Raw genomic sequence first — 23,029 nt, 5'->3', positions numbered from 1 at the left:
CTTCAGGTTGAGTAACAAAAGAACAAAACAAGTGATGTACCAGTATTGTGGACCTTGTGTGCAAGAAGGAACTGCAGATGCTGGTTTAAACTGTAGACACACATAAAAAACTGGAGTAACTTAGCGGGTCAGACAGCATCTCTGGAGAAAAGGAATGGGTGACGTTTTGGGTTGAGACCCTTTTTCAGAGTGAACGTCGGGGAAAGGGAAATGAGAGATGTGGAAGGCGATATAGATTTAAAAACAAATTAATGAAAGATATGAAAGAAAAGTATCAATGATAAAGGAAACAGGCTATTGTGAGCTGTGGGCTAGGTGAAAACGATTTACAGATGGCGACAGATGGCGCAATGGGCTAAGTGTTCGGCTGGCGACCGGAAGGTAGCCGGTTCGAATCCCGCTTGGAGTGCACACTGTCGTTGTGTCCTTGGGGCAAGACACTTCACCCACCTTTGCCTGTGTGTAAAATGTAATGTAATTATGTGAAGCACTTTGGGGTCAATGCAAGTTGACTAAAAATGTGCTATATAAATAAGATTAAATTATTATTATTACAGACAATGAGACTCAACAAGACGACTTTGAAGCTAGTACGACTTAGCTGGCGGATGGATGGGGAGAGAGAGGGGATGCAAGGTTTACTTGAATTGAGAGAAATCAATATTCATACCGCTGGGTTGTAAGCTGCCCAAGTGAAATATGAGATGCTGTTCCCCCAATAACTTGGGGAATGGGAACCAGCATGACTGAGGGCTTCATTAACTACATAAGGGCAGTGCCCTCACAATCACATTCAACATTAAATTCCTACGCACGCACCTGCTGGTCATGACCTTAGTTTTAAATACATTTTTCAAACTCTTTAGTCAGTTGATTTCTATATTTCTGTCACAAGTACATTCTAGAGGCAGACCGAAGAAGAAATGAATTGTCTTCAGAACAAGATACTGATGTGCCAGGCAACACCATGTGACATGCCCTAGAAATGTCACCATTTATTGCATTTAGCAAGATCATCTGCGCAAGAACCATGCACTTGTGCAGCTTTGGTCCCAGAGGCAGTGAAAGTGGTACCTGCTCCGCACATAGCTGACACACATCACTTGCTGTAATCATGCAGAATAAACAAAAGAAATGAGCCTCATCAAGGATTACAGGCTTAGATGAATGATGCTTGTAAACTTGATGAGCAGTGATCATCCCATTGAGTCATCATGCTATCGAGGCCATTTTGGGGCTCCTGTTAAGTTAGGACATCGTGTTTTCAGTTAAAAAAAAACCCACAAAGTGCTGGAGTAACTCCGCGGGTCAGGCATTGTTTGGCTCCTCTTTTAATTAAGATTACAGTAGTTTTCATTAAAAAAACACAAAGTGCTGGAGTAACTCTGCGGGTCAGGCAACATATCTGGAGAACATGGATGGGCGACATTTTAGGTTGGACCCTTGTTCAGAGAAACACTGAGTTACTCCAGCACTTTGTTAAAATCCATGTTCTCCAGAGATGTTGCCTGATCCCCCGAGTTACTCCAGCAGTTTGCGTCCTTTTATGTTGGTGTAAACCAGCATCTGCAGTTCCTTGTGTCCCCTGGTGATTTTCAGTCGATTTAACTTTCCCAAATTGAGAAAAATCTGTGGGGGTGGCTCCACGCTACGCACCAGCACAGTGATGTCATGTGAAGTATGATGACTGGAAGCGGTCCACTGGGGAATGCACTCCTCTCCGCAGGCTGTGATTCACCAGTTGCGTAGGCACTGAGTCTGATTAATGTCTTCTGTAAAACTTATCCTGCTGATATAGATCTAGAAGAACCATCAGCACTTCATACAATCACCCCCATACGGGTTGATTGAAAATAGAGCCAGCCAGCATAATCAATTTCGATTGCCTCGCCAGCAGAGCAGGTTGATTACAATCATTAACGTCTTCTTTCCTCCGCACACTGAACTGTTTATTATACAGGGAGCAGCACATCTTGCTTTAACAGATGGTGCTCCTTCTCAAGTAGGAAGGCACAACACAGATCGATACGGCCAACTCCATTACAAACCTTGTTCCGTTATCCTATTTGAATTTTACGTCAATGTGGCGTTAAATGCTTTTAATTCTTACTTTTGAATATTTCCTTGTGCCGAGAATGTTACGTAGGTATCAAAGAGGACTCGACCAAATTATTTGAAAACTTCTTGGAGGTATCTCAATCCATGAATATATGAATATCTCCTCAAAGCTATTTTTTTGGGGCTGTAAAATTCATTGACTAACTCAGTGGACCAGCAGTGTACATTTTCTATTTTATAATTAGCTGTGATTATGCCCTAATGGTTACTCAACTATCACACTTTTGTTTCTCAATTACTTTTGCCCTTTTTTAAATTTTAGTTTTCTTTCCCATAACCTCCCTTCGTGAAAGAAGGGTCCCGACACCTGAAGCATCAACTGCCCGTGTTCTCCAGAGATGCTGTCTGACCCATTGAGTTCCTCCAGAACTTTGAGCTTTTCTAAACTAGCATCTGCAGTTCCTGGTTTTCAAGAGGGAGTTAGGTTTAGTTCTTAGGGCTAAAGGAAACTAGGGATATGGGGAAAAAGCAGGAATAAGGTACTGATTTTAGATGATCATCCAAGATGGCGGTGCTGGCTTGAAGGGCCGAATGGCCTACTCCTGTACCTATTGTTCAATGTTCCTATGTTTCAACCTCTATTCCTTTCCTGAAGGCAGTGAATATGTTGACGGAAGAGATTGTTGTGGAAGCCACTAGACATCTGATTGCTCACTTAATTGGCTGCCATTTAGCTAAGAGTTGACCAGAGGACAACCTGATATCTCCTGTACCAAGGTGCACATCCATTACCCCAGTATCGCACCTCTCTTCCCTCACCCCTCCCTTTCTCCTTCCACCTGTATCCCTAAGTCTGGCTTTACATTTCATTCTTCTTATCTGACAGTATCTCCTTTACATCCCAAACCTGTGTCCACCCAATATGCCAATCAAATTCCCTTCACCTATATCCACCTTTCACTTGTCAGTGTTTGAGCCACCTCCACCACCTCTTTTCCAACTTTCTTCCCCTTACTACAATCAGTTTGTAGACGGGCCAAGACCCAAAATGTCATCTGTCCATTCCTTCCACAGATGCTGCCTGACCCATTGAATTCCTTCAGCACTTTGTGTTTCACACCATATTTCAGCATCTGCAGTTCATTGTGTCTCTGATATCTCTGTGTGGTATGTTCACTCATTGTGAATTTCCTCTCAAGGCCTTTGAGACGCAACCTTTAACTTTCTTCCCTTCCAAGGAATATCTGAAATACTCTTTCCCCACATCGTTGGCCCCTCCCACACCCTCAAGGTGTTTAACTTTAGCAGTTTTACCTTGCAGCGTTAGCAATACAAAACTATTGTGACATCATCAGTAATGTAAAGGAGTACAGGTACTAATCTAATGTTTAGTTTGGTTTGGAGATACAGATTTTACATTCTGATTTGATCTACAAATTTTAGCTGTCATGCCATTGACTCCTTAGCTATTTGTCATTAATTTTTGAATGGAGTTTTTGCTATTACGAAAAGCAAGGTGCATTCTGCCCATAAGAATTTCTTGGACAAACCTGTACGTGTTTGGAATGTGGGAGGCACCCGGAGAAAACCCGCGCGGTCACGGGGAGAACGTACAAACCCCATACAGACAGCACCTGTAGTCGGGACCCTACCCGGATCTTTGGCGCTGTAAGGCAGCAACTCTGTCGCTGAGCTACTGTGCCTCTCCCATGTGTTATAAGTGCTTTGTCCATTATGTTGCAAGTTGATTTTGTGCTTCTAACTTTGAGCTCCACAGTTTCTGGGCAATAAGCTCAAACTACAGCTATTTTTAGCTTTAATGCCATAATGTTGCAGGTTTGACTGACTTTATACAAGTGAGAGTGCATGCCAGCAATACTGACATCTAGTGTGAGGATAGGTGAATGACAATAAAGCCACACAGTGTACAGCCGGAAGTAGCTGTCACTTGTCGAGCCGTCGACACACAAAAGATTGTGGACTTGCCTTTTGCAGATTCTCCCCATGTTGACCTGCTGATTATCCCCCCGACTCAGGAGGTCCTGTATTGAGGTTGAGCCTTGAAGCAAACAATGCAGCCAGGCTTGGATAACATCACCCTTGCTAACGTCATAAAAAAACGTTGCCATTCCACAAAAGGTATCGTTACTCTATTGTGCAGTGCGCACTCTGTGCTCCTGTTATTTAGCATTACGTTGGACAATGGATGAGAAAGCTAAAGCTAATCAGGACAAGGAATTGAAAGCATATTTGGCCGACTGATGGTTCAAACTCAAAAGCTTTGAATATTGTTCCTTTACGGCTGCATGTAAATCCAAGCATCCAATAAAGTCTGCAAAAACATTAATAAACATTTGCCGATGTATATTTGAATTTGTGGGTATACAAGAGAGAGAGAGAGAGAAATTAGCGGTAGATTGGCATACGCTGATAACTAAAGACAGGCATTGAATACTATTTATTGGCACTGTGGGAAGTCGTTGACCCCTGTGCACTCCGCTCCTGCCCTTACAGCTTGCATCAAAATTACCTAGAGATCCCCTGTTCCCTCCAACTCCTGAACCAATGCCTCCAGCCATTGTCAGAATAGTTGAGTCTGTCTTCCCATGTGTTGTACCATGAAACCAACATTTGCTCTTACACCTAGAATCAAGGAACTACAGATGCTGATTTATAAAATAAATTACACATCGTGGTGCAGTAATTCAGCGAGTCAGGCAGCATCTCTAGAGAACATGGATCGGTAATGCTTTGAGTCGGGACCCTTCTTCAGACTGGAAGATCCCAACCTGAAAGGTCTCCTGTCAATGTTCTCTAGAGATGCTGCATGACCCTTGGATAGGCTTGGATATAGTGGGTGTGGAGAGGATGTTTCCACTAGTGGGAGAGTCTAGGACCAGAGGGCATAGCCTCAGAATTAAAGGACATTCTTTGAGGACAAATATGCAAAATGTCTTTAGTCAGAGGGTGGTGAATCTGTGGAATTCTTTGCCGCAGAAGGCTGTGGAAGCGAAGTCAGTGGATATTTTTAAGACAGAGATAGATACATTCTTGATTAGTACAGGTGTCAGAGGTTATAGGGAGGATGCAGGAGAATGGGGTTAGGAGAGTGAGATAGATCACCCATGATTGAATGGTGGCGTAGACTTCATGGGCCAAATGGCCTAATTTTACTACTATCCCTTATGACCCGCTGTACGACTCCAGTACTTTGTGTCTTCTTTCGATCTTACATCTATTTCTCTTTCCCCTTTAAGAAATACCTTTATATACTATAGATTACCGTGTTACCTCCATAGAGCTCTGGGTCCCTGGGGTATTAATTAACTTAGCAGCACCGTTAGTGCTGGCTGGATCTTACAAGCATGTTGATGAACAGGGGCATGGTGCTGCACAGAGTGCGACAGGTGTTGGATAGTCTTGTACAACCAGACTGATCCCAGTTTCACATCGCCCTCCAGTTAATCTTCCTCGATAAAAGCGCGGAAACAGGCCCTATGGTAAACAGAGTCTGCACCAACCAGCGATCCCCGTACACTAGCACTATCCTACACACTATGGGCAATTTTACAGAAGCTAATTAACCTACAAACTTGCAAGTCTTTGAAATGCGGGAGGAAGCCAGAGCACCCAGAGAAAACCCACGCAGTCAAAGGGAGAACGTAAAAACCCGTACAGTTTCCTCCCACGTACAGACAGCACCTGCAATCAGGATTGACAGATCTCTGGCTCTAAGACAGCAACTCTACCATTGCGCCACCAAGCAGCCCAATTTAATCATTTGAAATACTTAATTGAGTCACACCGTTCATAAACTTGCATTATGATTTTGGTAGGATTATTTTCTGGAATAGCCAGGAAAAGTTGTCAAATAAACTAGTCATGGAGGTTCCTTCACATGCGGATGAAATGGTTCACTGTGACCTCCATTCTCCAAGCCTGGGTTTATTGCTAGCTTACTGAATGTACAGCATATCTGAGCAACTATTCTACCCATACTCATAGAAACATAGAAAATAGGTGCAGGAGTAGGTCATTCGGCTCTTCGAGCCTGCACCGCCATTCAATATGATCATGGCTGATCATCCAACTCGGTATCCTGTACCTGCCTTCTCTCCATACCCCCTGATCCCTTTAGCCACAAGGGCCACATCTAACTCCCTCTTAAATATAGCCAATGAACTGGCCTCAACTACCTTCTGGGGCAGAGAATTCTAGAGATTCACCACTCTCTGTGTGAAAAATGTTTTTCTTATCTCGGTCCTAAAGGATTTCCCCTTTATCCTTAAACTGTGACCCCTTGTCCTGGACTTCCCCAACATCGGGAACAATCTTCCTGCATCTAGCCTGTCCAACCCCTTAAGAATTTTGTAAGTTTCTATAAGATCCCCCCTCAATCTCCTAAATCCATAGTTGTTGTGATACCATAGTTTGTGATATTCCACTCATGTGTTTGACAGTGCTCGGTCCATCACAGGTAGTGAACTCCCCTCCATCAGAGGGATCAACAGGAGACACAACCTCATAAAGACAGGCAATATCATCAAGGACCCACACACGCTGACTAGGCGCTCATTTTGTTCCTAATATCAGGAGGAAGGTACATGAGCTTGAAAACCATGACTATGTTCAAGAACTGCTTCTTCTCAACAACCATCCAGCTCTTGGACACCGCATAACTCAACAACTATGATCTCTATGAACAGTGTGTTTGGTTGCACTACAGACTTTGGTATTGCACTATTATAGTTACCCATTATTAGGGTTATGAATTGGTTGTATTGATTATTGTATATTTAGCTGTGTGTTATTGCAGTCATGGGTCTGTTAAGCTACAGTGAGTAAGAATTCAAATTTTTTCCGTTATCAGTACCTATTCCGTTATCAGTACCCATTAAACACTCGTGTGTTTAATGGGATGGGATGATATGATAGTCTGGTTATGTGCTCATGGACTAACTGGTCAAGACGACGCTAATACCCAAACTGATGCTCTTAAAAACTGATACATGCTTTAATTAAATTGGAGGAGCCAACAAGGTAATATCCACAGCAAGATGTGGTCTGCGTATGCAACGCAAATATTTATTGTGTGTTTACAAAAACAAAATCTTACTGTCAAACCGCCTAGGGAGATAAATCATTAGCAACAACATCTTTGATGCTGCACTTTGCACTTGTGTTCTTGGATGAGTTCAGTGCCAGTAGAAACAGGATGCAGTCCTCATTGTACTGACACAGAATCATTCTTAATATTGTAGAGAGCTCTTCAGCTTGGTCTATCGAGACTCCGGGTCTCCACTCTGTCATCCGTCATTTTCATCACCATTTTCGTTTGGGCCTGAATGTAGCGGGACCCATGCATTGGATCAGGTGTGTTCCTGTGTTTGCAACAGATGTTGGCAGTGCCTCCATCAATGGGATGCATCAAGGTGTCAAAAGCTTGATACAATTTGAGCTTAGCGATAGAATTTGGGCCAATAATAAAACTTAAAAGTGCACTGTTGTCATATTGCAATCAAATCAATGTAACAAAGCAAATTTAAAAAAAACAAAAACATTTTTGCAGCAAGACAATTGGCAATATGGATTTTTTGTTGTTGTGATATCATCAAATGATGTGAAATATTGATTTGAAGCTATTGAAATAGATTACATGTTATTTGATCATTTAAATAGCAAAGGGAATTGGTCTGACATGCTATCATATTGTAATAGATCATTCTGCAGCAAGTAGCAATAAAAATGGCATGCTGTTTACATCAGTATAGCTCCAAAGGGACCATCCATCTGCCGGGGAAAGGGACCTGACAATGAACTGAGGAGCAGAAATGTACCCAAGGTGAACAGTGCTAAATGTGTGCTAAAGTACTCACCCCCAATACATCCACTGTATTGACCTCAAGAGCTCAGTTTAGGGAGAGAGCTGTCCAAATGGAGGATGCGCTAGCACGTTAAGGTCATGACCAGAGCAGAAATCCCTCCTCTGTCGACAGTTTAATACCTTTTCACCTTGAGCAAAATCTCAACAATGATTACAATAAATTGGAGACTTGAGTTTAGTTCAGTTTAGTTTATTGTCACATGTACCGAGGTACAGTGAAAAGCTTTTTGTTGTGTGCTATCCAGTCAGCGGAAAGACTAGACTGTAGACATACAGCGCCCTTTGGCCTACTGAGTCCGCACATCCCACGCAGCCACAGGGAGAGTGTACAAACTCCACCAGTAGTCAGGATTGAATCCGGGTCTCTGGCGCGGAGAGGCAGCAGCTCTACCGCTAAGCCACTGTGCCGCCCTATACACGATTACAATCGAGCCATCCACAGTGTCCGGATACATGATAAAGGAAGAACATTTAATGCAAAATAAAGCCCAGTAAAGTCTGATTAAAGATAGTCCGAGGGTGTTCACTGAGGTAGATAGTCGCTTGGGACCGCTCTCTCTGTGTTGGTAAGATGGTTCAGTTGCCTGATAACAGTGGGGAAGAAACAGTCCCTGAATCTGGATGGTATGTGTTGTCACTTTTCAATACCTCTCGCCTGATGGGAGAAGTGGAGTGACCAGGATGAGACTCGTTCTTGATGATGCTGGTGGCCTTGCCAAGGCAGCATGAAGTGTAGATGGAATCAATGGACTTAAGTATAGCGGTGATTAACATTAAACTCGGGTAAATTTACCAGTGTTTATGGGGCATAAAATGGTGTACAGCTCACCACGCTGTCTCAGGATGATTGCTGCTAATAATGGTGGCTGCTTCTGCAAAAGTAGGTATATGTTGATATCAGGATGTTTTTGTTGGACATTATCCCAGGCAAAAGGAACTTGGCATGAATGCAGCCTTCACTATTTATTTATTTTAAATATATCCAGCCGATGAGCTGCAGGATATTAAGCTGTGCTTTGTTAGACTCGTTTGGTTTAGTTTAGAGTTATTTTCTAAACTAGAAAAGATAGAGTTTATAAATGGGGATTAACAATATATCCCGTGCAAAGATCTTGAACTATCCTTGTAAGGAGGGAATAATATTAGCTTTCAAAGTGTGACTTTCAAAGTGTCTCTGTTTCTCCCAGAAGTTCTGACATCTCTGAAATCTCATCTCCTAGGGCTAACGATGATCCTGAAAAAACCAACACCACTTACTTGGAAGAATCTCAGCCAGCACAAGGTGAGCTGCCTGCCATTTCAGCTTTGTGCTACAAATTTACCACTTTTGATATGTAATTAGCAGTTTCAAACTGTTCATCCATACTTATCGAACGTCCGGTGACTTGTCCTGTTTGCTGCAAGTTTTTACATTCGCTCACGGCAACAATTCTGTCGCACTTTCTAATTGTTCCTTTTGCATGTTCCTCTGCGCCATTGTTCAGAAGGATTGATTAAGTAGAGACCCAGGATTAGTAATGTCACAACTAGTATCTCACCAGCGGTTGCAACATTCACTGACGACTGCTCACTCTCTCAGCCATCAATAATTTCCCTACTTTACCTCCATTGCCTAAATTTTAATTGTTTTTTTTAATAATCTTTTTGAGGAAAGAAATACTTTCAGTTGCCTATATGATGACGGCCATTCAGCTTGTTATATTTGTAATGACATTGTAAGCTTGAGGACCTTGTCAGCTTTGTGAGACACAATCCCGCCAGTCCCATGATTCTCATGTACTGCAATTTATTCTCTCACGCGGGGCTCATGGCTCTAGGATGGCGTCCAACTCCATTTTGATTCTTTTTGCCACCAACCTACAGTAAGGTGTACACAAAAAGCTGCAGTAACTCAACGGGTCAGACAGCATCGCTGGGGAAACGGAATAGGTGACGTTTTGGGTCGCGACCCTTCAGCAGACTGAGAGTCAGGAGAAAGTGAAACGAGAGATACAGACAGTGATGTAGAGAGGTATAGAACAAATAAATGAAAGATATGCAAAAAAGTAACGATGATAAAGGAAGGCCATTATTAAATAGGGCGTAAATTTTCGGATTAAACCAGCATCTGCAGTTCCATCCTACAGTAAAGTGTAATCTAAAACCACTAATTAATTTGCCAGGATGTGGAAATAAACCAGAGCAACAAGAATAACATTTTGCAATCACATTAAGGGTGTGCAAACTCCACATAGATAACAGCCGAGGTCAAAGTTGAACCCTGACCCCTAGAGTAGTGAAGCTGTAACTGGAACTGGTGAGCCACTGTGTCACCCTATGGGGAGGAAAGACTCGGAGTATTCCTTTCCATTGAAAGCACGAATAAGCGTAGCTTTCTCTCTTAAAATTTTTCATTTATATTTGAGAAAATAGTTTATTGAGCCTCTTCAAGAATTCATAAATAGCTAAGGAATTTTTCCATCTCTTAATTTCATGGAGATGACAGGGTTGTTACTAGGTTATTGTTATTAGGTTATTACCTCTACTAATGGACATAGCTTTAAAGCGAGAGGAACAAAGTTTAAAGAAAATGTGCGGGGGCATATTTTTTACACAGATAGTGGTGGGTGCCTGGAACATGCTGCTACCGGCGATGGTGGAGACAGATATGATAGTGATGTTTAAAAAGCGCTTAGGTAGGCACATGGATATGCATTGGGCTCCCTATATCAAGTGGGCCCCTGATGAAGTGGGCCCCCTTTGTCTCCTGGCAACCAATATTTTTAGACCCAGTCCGCCACTGTTCATAGTAATATTTCTCCTTCCAAAGGACAATGTTAGGCCCTTCTCATCATTGGATCTTCGTACAGGAGCGGACAATTTTCTTGCCCCAGGTCTATAGTAATGCCTGGCTTAAATTTGTTCAGCGGTTTCTTATTGCAATTGAGTGCAATTGCATAGAGATCAGTACACATTACGTGATATAATTGCCCTGATGAGGAGACCACAGTGGAAACAAAGCGCCCACACAGATTACCAGGCAACTCGACAGAAAAGAGTGGGAGGTCAACTTCCAAGGACTTTTCATCCATTCCATTTTGGAATAAAACAATTCCGGCTTCCAGAGAAACAGTAAAGGTTATTGTGGACTTGGAGCCAACATCCAAACTAAAGATAGAGTGGTGTTATGCTCGTAATGTACACAGCACATAAAAGCTGATACTGTGAATGACTTGGCTAGTCTGAAGAAGGGTCTTGACCCGAAATGTCAACCATTTCCTTTTCACCAGAGATGCTGCCTGACCCGCTGAGTTACCCCAGCATTTTGTGTCTATCTTTGGCCAATGGAGTACTTGGCCAACAAAGTCTGCGGCATTAACTCTGCACCGCTCTGTTAGTGTTAAACATACCGAGTTACTCCAGCATTTTGTGCCTTTCTTTGGATTAATACCAATTGCCTCATTGAGAATGAAATCAGATGGTGAAGCTGTGGTGTTATGCACAAGGGAGGAATGCAGCTGGGGTTAGTCCTGTGGGAGGGGAAATCTCTAACGATAGTGTGAACAGTTGGATGTGTGTGCCTGGAATCGGGTTTTAACCTACAGCATGGCAGCAAGCTGATAGATGAGCAGTTCCCAAAGTTTATGGATTGCGCATTTGAACGTTGATGATGGGCCGTGGCTCCTGTGAGGCCCTGAACAAACTCTTTGCTGGAAGGTCTGACTTCACTCATTTTTATTTGAGGTTATTCTTCCAGTTAAGTGCACTTTATAATCCGTTCAGGCATGTTGCTGGTCTTTACTTCGTAAGAAAGGTGAAATAGGGAGAGCGACTGAGTCTAGAATCTTGTAGATCAGGGGCTTTGCAGTTGAGGAGATCAGATTTTTTTTTTTATTGCTTCTGGGAAAATCAGGTTACATGTTCCTTGGAAAATAAAGACTAGCAAGTGTGAATGTGCTTCTGTTCAAGTCAGTTCCTGCCTTTGTTTAATTTTGAATTCTGCAGGTTTGATGGCATTAAGTTGATTCCTAACGTATGCATTTCTAAATTCGGCTCCCTCCACAACAGTCTACAAGGTAATTTTAGTGAAACTTGTCAGATAGAAACCACTAGAGTTTTTCTGGTCAGTAGCAATCTTCTTTGACTCTTATAGTATGGTAAAATCTCTAACTTTGTATCATTAAGTAAGTTTAGTATGAAGATCCCAGCCAAAGCCAAATTTTAAAGCTGCCTATGTTTTTGATTTGATTTAAAAGAGACACCTCTTGACTCAAAGCCCTGTTCCACGGTACGAGTTAATTCCAAGAATTCTCCCGAGTTTGCCCTGATTCGAACTCGGAGATTTACGGTAATGGCCACTCGTCGGTACTCGGGGCTCTCGTGGACATTTTTCATCATGTTGAAAATCTTCACGAGTCTTCTCGTGCTTACCTGCCGTTAGCGAGTCTTCCCGCGTACCTGCCGTTAGCGTTAAGAGACGTCCCCGAGCTCCGACGTACCAGCTATGTTCATTTTCCGTGCTTATCATGAGTTAGATTTTTTTTTTAAACTTGGGAGAGCTCTTGGAATGAACTCGTACCGTGGGACAGGGCTTTAAATCATTGAATTGTACAGTATTGGAGGAGGCCATTTGGCCCATTGTGCACGTGCTAACTCCTCACAGAAACAATGTAATTATTCCCACTCGCCTGCTCTTTCCCCATCAGATTAAAAAAACGCCCAATTCCTCTGGAGATTATGGGGCTGTTCCTCTGGGACTGTGGTCAGCTGCAATGCCAGTCCATTGATGCAACCCTCTAATATCCACAATCTATTCCCAGGCAGAAGGATGGCTCCTTGGTCATTTCTTCATAAGGTGCCCAAGCTACCACAGCTCTGGTTCAAGCCAACGTTTTAAAGAGAGGATAGACACAAAAAGCTGGAGTAACTCAGTTGGGACAGGCAGCATCTCTGGAGAGAAGGAATGGGTGATGTTTCGGGTCAAGGCCCTTCTACAGTTTTAAAGAGAGGAATGGATGTACTGCTCGGGTTGAGAATAATGAATTTTAACTGGAATGTTGTAAAAAAAATCCTCACAAATTTGCTACAAATAGTTTATTGAAAAATCACTTTCAATTGCTTTCTTGCAGACAATTTATTTTTATTGAAACGCTCACTCTGAGTGTAGTGCATGCCTGGAAGCAAGCATAGGCAATCCTGCAGGAATAGGGCTACAAGCCTAGATCATTGCTGAATGCATCTGTTCCCCTGCACTGTGCAAGATTGTTCAAGATTGCGTACAGGAAACAAAATTCCAGTTGCGGGAAGGAGAGCAGAGTAGATTTATGAGGATGTTGCAGGAATCGAGGGCCTGGGACAAAAGAGAGGTTGGGCAGGCTCGGACTTTATTCTTTGCATTACGAGGCTGAGGGGTGATTTTATAGAGGTGAACAAAATCATGAGGGCCTAGATGGGATTAATCCATAGAGTCTTTTTCTCAGGGATTAAGAACTAGAGGGCGTAAGTTTAAGGTGAGAAGGGAAAGGTTTAATAAGAACCCGAGAGGCACCATTTTCACACCGAGGGTGTTGGGTATATAGAATAAGTTGCCAAAGGAAGTTATTGAGGCATGTGCAATAACAACATTTAAAGGACATGGACAGATGCATGGATAGGAATGGTTTTCAAGTATACGAGTCAAACATCTGAGGAGCGTTAGATAGCTCTGGGCCTGTGCTCGCTGGAAGGATGAGGGAGTTCTCATTGAAACCTAGCAAATAATGAAAGTCCTGGATAGAGTCGATGTGGAGAGGTTTCCAATAGTGGGAGAGTTTAGGACCAGAGCCATTATTTGGTATTGCCACACTACTGGTTGGACATAGAAGCCTCGATGTGGTTCCAAGTGTACTCATAGAGTCATGCAGCATGGCAACAGGCCCTTCCACAAAGTGCTGGAGTAAATCAGCAGGTCCAGCAGCATCTCTGGAGATCCTGGATAAGGGATGTTTTGGGTCACGACACCTTTTCAGATTGACCAGCTCAGAACTGATGGAAGCACAGTGGTACATGGGCGAAACAGTGGCGCAGTGGTGAAGTTGCTGCCTTACAGCGCCAGTGACACGAGTTTGATGCTGACTACGGGTATGGGATGGACGGAATTTGCACGTTCCCTCTGTGATGCGATTTTCCCCGGTGCTCCGGTCTCCTCCCACATTCCAAAGACGTACAGGTTTGTAGGTTACTTGGTTTCTGTAACTTGCCCCGAGTGTGTAGGAGGCAAAACTAGGACTAGTATGTGGGTGGTTGGTGCAGACTCCGTGGGTCGTAAGGCCTGTTTGCTCGTTATATCTCCAAACTAAACTAAACACGTGGAGGTGTAGGCGTAGGGGTACAAAGGTAGGTCTCTGGCAAGAACTGACTGTTCTGCATTGGAAAGCGGTAGGGGGGGGGGGGGGGGGGGGGAGTAAAAACAACAGAGATAAGGACTGAAGTCTTATCAGGGATAAGGACTAGGCCCTGTGGAGGGCAGAGGAGTGGAGGGAGGCACGGAGGAGGTACTGTGGACTCAGAGGGAGTCTGAGGATGGGTCCCGACAGCTGACGATGCTGAGGTCCATTGATGCTGCCTGACGAGCTGAGTTATTCTAGCACTTTGTTTCTTTTAGTCTCCAATTTGTCTGTTTAACCTGTATCCATCTAAATCTTATTTAGGCCCAAAATGCTGGAGTAACTCAGCGGAACAGGCAGCATCTCTGGAGAGAATGGGTGATGTTTCGGACCTATGAAGGGTCTCGACCCAAAATGTCGCCCATTCCTTCTCTCCAGAGATGCTGCCTGTCCCGCTGAGTTACTCCAGCATTTTGTGTCTATCTTCAATTTAAACCAGCACCTGCAGTTCCTTCCGGCACATCTAAGCCTTTCCTGTTTATGTAATTTCCTGACTATAATGTGGTTCCAAGTAAATTGGTAACTATCTCCCACTGCCCACCCCGAAGACAAGGTCCCCATCACCTCAACCTAGGGTGCCCACAATGTGTCAGTTGCATTTCTCCATATTCTATGTGAAATTTTGCTTGAACCTATTCTTATTCCAGGGCCTCTGAGTTATTTAAATGGCCCAAGGCAGGAGATCAGGGGGCTGCTGAGTGTTAGGGAGGGAAGAGCATGGGAAGGAGGAATACCTGACCTTATATTGAATAAAATGTCTGCGTACTTTTGGATAATTATAAACCAGTGGACTTGGGGCCAAGAACAAAGCTCTTCCATTATTGGCTTCATTAGACATTTACATTTGGGCAATCGAATTCGGATGTTGTGGGAGGTGGAAAAATGTTCTCTCAATGCAGCAAACCCTCTGCTCCCTCTCCGCATTTGAGACTAACCCAAGACCTATTCATTCCATTGCTAACATGCAAGTGCATCATTCGAAAACCAAAGGAGGATACATGTGGGAGTTTAAATTTGGATAATATTGTAAAACTGGTGATGTTAAATTGGTCTGAAATTGTACTCTACACCCAATTTTCTTTTCAATTGGTTTCCATCAGTGACTCAGTACGGGCTGAGTAATTGTTGTTGTTGCTCCTTGGAGGTGCAGTCAATGTTTTCTTAAACATTAAGCAATTAAAAATCAGTTCAATTTTTTGAAGTGAAATGTGTAATTAATCATTTATGTGTCATTTTGCACCATGCTGGAAATTCAGACGGGCATTTCATGATGTAACTCGCTTTGGTGTGCTGGGCAAACCTTTGTGCCTGCCAGACATGGGGTAATGCCATTGCTAATGCACTGAACATTTTCACAAGTTACAGGCCATTCGGCCCATCGAGTCTATTCCGCCAGTCAATCATGGCTGATCTCTGCCTCCTAATCCAATTTTCCTGCCTTCTCCCCACAACCCTTGACACCCATTCTAATCAGGGATTTGTAAGAATTGGTATTAGTAAGGGTTAGTAAGAATTTTGGAGTGTTGGGGGGGGCGGAGATCACATGCCTAGGAGCTGTGACTCCTGGATTAGCTAGATCTACAAGGCATTACGCTGCTTCGGAATAGATTACTTACCTTTCGGCTTTTCGGCCCACACTAGCTCTGCACTGTTCCATTCTCTGTCAGGAACCCTCCAGCTCATACCCTTCCCAAAGGCCAGGGTCATCCAGAGGGGCCTCCGTGATCATCCAGAGAGGCCTCCATTGCCTACCTTCCATCCCCACCTCCTCCCTTCACTTGGGTTAACATATGATGAGCATTTGGCGGCACTGGACTTGTACTCGCTGGAGTTTTGGAAGGATGAGGGAGGACCTCATTGAAACTTACCGAATAGTGAAAGGCCTGGATGGACTGGATGTGGAGAGGATGTTTCCACTATTGGGAGAGTTTAGAACAAGAGGCCATAGCCTCAGAATAAAAGGACATACTTTTAGAAAGGAGATGAGAAGGAATTTCTTTGGTCAGAAGGTGGTGAATCTGTGGAGTTCATTGCTGCAGGCAGCTGTGGAGGCCGTCAATGGATATTTTTATGGTCGAGATTGACAGATTCCTGACTAGTAAGGTGTCAGGGGTTATGGGTAGAAGGCAGGAGAATGGAGTTGAGAGGGAGATATAGATCATCCACGATTGAATGGTGGAGTAGACGTGATGGGTCAAATGGCCTAACTCTGCTCCTATAACAGCACAGGTTTGACTGTCTGACATTAGTGCAGCACATTTGTCTCGAGGCCAAGACTCTATTAAGCAGAGGCCTGGGTTTAGACTATAGCTGGGATCAGTCCATTTACAGGCTGATCCACCGGCAGACCAGAGGGAACGTTGGCAGATCTGACCAGGTATTGGGGAACTCCTGGACAGTGTGATGCGTGTGGGATAGCACCAAGCACAGTGAAATGCAGTGCAAATATAACAAGGTAAATGGCATGGGGAAACTTTATTCAACTGAGGAAAGTGTGCAGAAACATAGGACAGAGAAGTTGCATAATGAGGTGCAAGGTCACGCTGAGCTTCCTGCCAGACAAGCAAAGGAGAGGTTCAATGTTAAGAGACCATTGGCTTGTGCTACTTTTATAGCCGGAGATGGAAAGGTCAGGTGAGTCCAATTGCAGTTACCACCCCTGAAAGGGCGAGCATGACACAGGGGCAGAGTTCTAGGTAGAACTCTAGAACAATTGGGCGGCACGGTGGCGCAGCGGTAGAGTTGGCGCCTTACAGCGCTTACAGCGGCAGTGACCCAGGTTCGATCCCGACAATGGGTGGATGTCAGTATGGTGCATGTATGTTCTCCCCGAAACCACATGGGTTTTTTTCCGAGATCTTCGGTTTCCTCCCATACTCCAAAGATGTACAGGTTTGCAGGTTAATTAGCTTGGTATAAATATAAATTGTCCGTAATTGTGGGTAGTGTGGTGTAGCTGTATCTCTAAACTAAACTAAACTGTTTTACTGCAGTTTCAAGCTCACAATTTATATATTTTCAATAATCGTCGAGGCTCTTTGAATCCTGAAGAGCATCCTCGTCTGCCAGCTCTCATTGAACTGTAATGAAAGTTATTTAAAATGGTTTTCGAATGGAATTAATAGCTTATCGTGACATTTTTTTGTGATGCAGCAGAAACAATTGTTGGAAAATAGTCACGCTGAACAGTTTGTGAAGCAGTAACTGAGGGCTGCATTTTCACACAGAGCCTCTCTCAAGGCCAGCATCTACAGCAAGAGAATGCAGCCTCTCAGGCTAATCTTTGCCTCTCTGTTGTGTTCACTGGCTATTGTACTGTTGCTATGGAAACAATTTATTTTGTCCAAAAGCGCTACGGCAGATTTTTTGAAAAACAAAACTGAAATGTACAGTCACGCTGTAATCTGTAATCATTTTCGATCTTACAGAAATTACCATCAAAATCGACGATTCCGAGTGTTTATCAACGGGCAGCTATCATGACTTGGAAACAGAACGGTTCCTCTCCACCTGTTCAACTGGCCGCAGGGTTTCTTTCAATGAAGCATCACTATTCGACCATGGGAAGAAAACACAGGAGAAAGGACGGAGGTAGTGCATGTGCTGTCACCGCGCTGATGGTCATGGGTTTTGATATTCAACACAGGAGAACTAAGTTATCAGTCTATTAAGTTCACTTGGGTCATTTTCAATCATTCACATTGGCTAAAATTTCACTTGAAAAACTATCAAGAAAGCAGGCATGACATTAAACGCATTTGGCAGTAAGTCAGTAATTTGCCATGAGAAGGACCAAGGAGTCCTTTAGTTTAGTTTAGAGATACAGAGCGGAAACAGGCACTTCGGCCCAACGAGTCCGAGGCGACCAGCGATCCCCGCACTATCCTACATACACTAGAAACAATTTACAATTATACCAAACCAATTAGCCTACAAACCTGTACGTCTTTGGAATGTGGGAGGAAACTGGAGCTCCAGGAGAAAACCCACGTAGGTCACGGGGAAAACGTACAAACACCATACAGATAACACCTGTAGTCAGTATCGAACCCGGTCTCTGACGTTGCAAGGCAGCAACTCTATCGCTACGCCGCTGTGCCGCCCCGAGTAGAAGGAAGGAGTGAAGTCAGATGCACATGCTAAGAGGAACGTAAACCATTTACACTGACACAATAAAGTCTAGAGTTGGGAAAGTAATTTGTTTACACGGACACAAATTATTGGAACCGTTAGATGTTCAGGTTCGGACTTGGATGTGGTGACCTTGGAGAAGGTGCAGAAGAGATTTACCAGGATGTTGCCTGAACGAGAGGGAATGAGAGGTTGGGCAAACTTGATGGACCACTATGAAGAGTTATAGAATGAGATAGGATATGGAAACAGGACTTTCAGCCCAGTGAGTCCACACTGGCCATCAATCATAGAATTACACTAACATTACTCTAATCTACACTGTCCCTTCCAACGTTCCCAACAGCTCCACCCGAATTGCACCATTCCACCAGATGAAGTAGAAATAAGGAACTGCAGATGCTAGTTTACACAAAAGGGCACAAAGTGCTGGAGTAACTCAGCGGGTCAGCGATGCTGAAGAAGAGTCCCGACCCAAAAAGTCACATGTCCATGTTCTCCAGAGATGCTGCCTGGCCCGCTGAGTTACTCCAGTATTTTGTATCCATAGGGAATAGTTGAGACAGGTAGAATGATGATACTTTAAAGTTGTTTGGACAGGCTTGTGGATAGGAAAGTTGTAGGAAGGAACTGCAGATGCTGGTTTACACCAAAGATAGGCACAAAATGCTGGAGTAACTCAGCGGGACAGGCAGCATCTCTGGAGAAAAGGAATAGGTGGTGTTTCGGAAGGAAGGGTCTCAAAATGTCACCTGTTCCTTTTCTCCAGATATGTTGGCTGGCCCGCTGAGTTGCTCCAGTATTTTGTGCCTATCTTCAAGGTTTAGAAAGGTATGGGTCAAACACAGGCAAATGGGAGTAGCTTAGATGGGCATTTTGGTTGGTGTGGATGAGTTAGGTCACAGCGCCTGTTTACATGCTGTTTACCCTCTCTAGACTCTGGCGGCAATTTACACAATTAACCGACCAAGGCGTGTGTATTTGGGATGTGACAGGGAACCCGAGCAGCTGGCAGAAGCTCACTCCATCACGGGGGGAACGTGCAAATTCTAACAGATAGGAGCAAAGATCAGGATTGAACCCAGGTCACTGGAACTACTGTAAATAGCTCGTTCTAAGCTTCCCCCCAGTTTAGTTTCAGTCAATAAAATACTGTCCAGCACCTGCGCATCTAAACTTTATTTTGGAAAGACACAGTAACAGTCCCCCGCTAACCACCGCGGGTTCGATCCTTGTATCTGCTTGGCTAAGCCCTTCTAGCCTCGTGCAAGCAGAGACACTCCAAAAGGTTGCGCATTCTCCCAGAAGATCGACACAAGACCTTGTGGGAGCTACGTTTATAGGTCCCCGAACCTTGAGGGGCCGAACCATATGGGGATGGTCTCTTTACAGTCCAATAACAGATATCGATTAACACAGTACATGATAGACATGTCCCTAACCCAATAATACAGTGACTAATACAATGCATCTGACGAAGTTTCTGGAAGAAAGCAAACATAGCAACATTTGCCCAGATATTCAAGAAACCTAGACGAGGCTCAACACTTAACCCAATCAGCATCCAGCAAAGTAAAGCTTTGCAACAATATTTACAATGTGTATGTCTGGTTTGCATTTACCCAATCCGTTTCATGCAATTTACACCTAATTGTAAGAATCTGCAGATGTCCCATTCTTTCCCTGCAACTCTTATCTAAGCTCCAAACCTGGCACCATTCTGCAGCTTGTCCCATTTCTGCAGAAGGCACATTTAAATTGACCAAATGGCCTAACAGCACAGAAGCCTTTACTCAATTTTAGTGTCCTGGCATCTCCAATTTGACCAGAATTAACTACAAGCTGCACCACTGTATTGCCCACGGTATATTATGGGAAAGAGAGGGAAAGAATTTCCTGATTTCAAGCTGTGAGATAGTAAATGTATATTTGGTACAAGAATTTCTGGTTTTCCTTACACTTTCAACAAATAGGCTTTATAGGACATGTCATGAGGGAGAACTATATATATATATATATACAACAATCCCAAGGGTGGCTGGCCCTGATAATCCAGGAATTATGAATATGTGGATTTCTGGACTGTACATAATATAGAAGGAAGCAGCAATGTATTTGCTTATGAAACAATTGATACATTGAAATATAAGAAGCAATTTTACTGAAGCAATCATTAGAGGGATGATTTAGGGTAGGGCATGATCAAAACTGGAATATAATTTCCAAAATATAACTTCTTATAATTGCTGTGGTGAAATTAATTATGGAGATTGGAATTTGTTGTTTATTATTTCACTTGCACATGAAACGGGTACCTGGAGTCATTGTGACCGATCCTCTTTACAGGATATGGCATCTTTTAGCTGTTTGGTTTTTGTTGGTGAACCCTAAATGCCACATGAAAAGGTGGTCAGACTGGTAGTGATAGTCATACAGCACGGAAAAGGGCCTTTGGCCCACCATATCCATGCCGACTAAGTTGGCATATCAGGCTAGCCTCATTTGTCTGCAATTAGTTTAGAGATACAGCATGGAAACAGGACCTTCGGCCCACCGAGATGGCACCGACCAGCGATCCGCACACATTAACACTATCCTACACACTCTAGGGACAACTTTACATTTATACCAAGCCAATTAACCTACAAACCTATGCGTCTTTAAAGTGTGGGAGGAAATGCACCCAAAGTCGGGATCGAACTCGGGTCTCTGGTGCTGTAAGCACTGTAAGGCAGCAACCATACTACTGCGCCACCTTGCCCAAATCTCTTTGCTACACTCTCCAGAGCACTGCCATTTAATGTGTAGAATCTGCCCTGGTTTGACTTAGCGAAGTGCAACACCTCACATTCGTCAGAGTCCATTTGCCCCATGTTTTGCCTCGTGTCCTTCCACATTATGAATGTCATGGGTTTGAAAAGCTCCGCAAGTTACTGTCATGTAGTTTGCAGTAACAAAAGTAGGATCAATCCAAATTTATCAAATGCCAATTAAAGCAATAGCTGTCTAGAATTTTCTATTACATTAACTTTCACTCATACTCTTAATTAAATACTTCTCAAACCTGTTTGAGTGATCCTGGAATAGAAACTCATTTACATGCCTATTTCTCAAGTTTGATGGAAGTCACACTGACTTAGCAAGCAACTTGGCAAGCCCTCAACCTCCAGAAGACAGGCCGCCACACTCAGAATATTTCACACTCAGAATATTTCAAAAGCCCCAGCAATTTCCAAGAAAGGGGATGGTTTTATTTTTATTTGTCTTCTGAAGTTATAAGGAGCAGGATGATCCCTCTGACATCACGAATGTTCTCAATACTATTTGTCATCCTACAGCTAAAGTCTAAAATGGGCTGGCACAGTGGTGTAGCGGTAGAGCTGCTGCCTTACAGCGCCAGAGACCCAGATTCCATCCTGATTACGGGTGTTGGCTGTACGGAGTTTTTAACGTTCCCCCTGTGATTGCGTGAGTTTTCTCCAGGTGCCCCGGTTTCCTCTCACAACCCAAAGACGCACAGGTTTGTAGTTTAATTGGCTTCTGTAAAATGGTAAATTGTAGTGTAGGATAGTGTTGGTGTACGGGTTGATCGCTGGTTGGCGTGGACTTGGTGGGACGAAGAGCCTGTTGCCGCGCTGTAACTTTCAAGTCTAAAGCTCAGTACCGTCCACTCGTTCCAGGACTTAACTAAACTGAGGCATTGACCATGTCCCTTGCCTCCATCATCTTCCTCATTATACAACGATAATCACAGTTTTCTCATGGATCTCCTGACGAATTGTGCCTTTGCTGCTTCCCTTTCCCTTTATTTGCATGAACACTTCCTTCCCCTCTTGGCTGACCAAGACTCGGTGTGCATTATTAATTAGATTTAAAACCTGTACAACCTGACCTCATTTGGCTTCATGAAGAGGAAGTTAATGGAAACTGAAGTGTTCAACTTCAAACAGTGCGAGTCACAAAAGTCTTGCCATTAATATATCACCTTTTTTTATTCATGGAAATTGTAAATTACAAATGATTCACCAGCACTTGGACCTCCCGCTGAAGCTGTGAAGCTGTCAGAAGCAAAAGGATAACATAATGAAGCAGAAGGGTACAGCAATGCCATTCCTCACAGTGAGATGCCGGGCTGTCTACTGTCTGGTGTAATAAATTACAACGTTGGTTATTTTAGCCTGGGACTTGAAGATCAAAACTAGCAGACAAGTTTCCTCCAGTTTTAATTTTAACCATTCAAATGCTGAAAATTTTGAAGCATTAAAGTGGCCTCACCTTCACCACACAGCTGTACACATCTGCTGTGTGTGATTACTCAATTCAATTGCCCTTTATTGTCATTAAAACATGCAAGTTTTGAACGAAATTTCGTCCCTGCAGTATAACAGCAAAAAAATAAACCAAAACATGCAATTAACCCAATTCCACATAAACATCCATCACAGTGAATCTCCAAACACCTCCTCACTGTGATGGAAGGCAAAAGTCTTATCTCTTCCCTGTCCTTTGTTCTTCTCCCGCGGTCATGCAGCCAATCTGCAACATCGAGGTA

The 23,029-nt window shown here is 43.5% G+C and overlaps 1 protein-coding gene across 6 annotated transcripts in view; it reads left to right on the top strand.

Annotated features, from left to right (window-relative positions):
• Nucleotides 1-23,029, top strand: part of cbarpb (CACN subunit beta associated regulatory protein b) — a 161,419-nt gene that overhangs the window by 91,858 nt on the left and 46,532 nt on the right. For all 6 annotated transcript variants that reach the window (XM_055658883.1, XM_055658880.1, XM_055658881.1 and 3 more), the window contains 2 exons: nt 9,163-9,224; nt 17,775-17,937. In XM_055658883.1, the coding sequence (XP_055514858.1) occupies nt 9,163-9,224; nt 17,775-17,937 (225 nt within the window). The remainder of the gene's footprint in view (nt 1-9,162; nt 9,225-17,774; nt 17,938-23,029) is intronic.

This window comes from Leucoraja erinacea, chromosome 29, assembly GCF_028641065.1.
Source record: "Leucoraja erinacea ecotype New England chromosome 29, Leri_hhj_1, whole genome shotgun sequence".
Taxonomy (NCBI): Eukaryota; Metazoa; Chordata; class Chondrichthyes; order Rajiformes; family Rajidae; genus Leucoraja; species Leucoraja erinaceus.
This window is presented reverse-complemented; position numbering and strand designations above follow the sequence as displayed.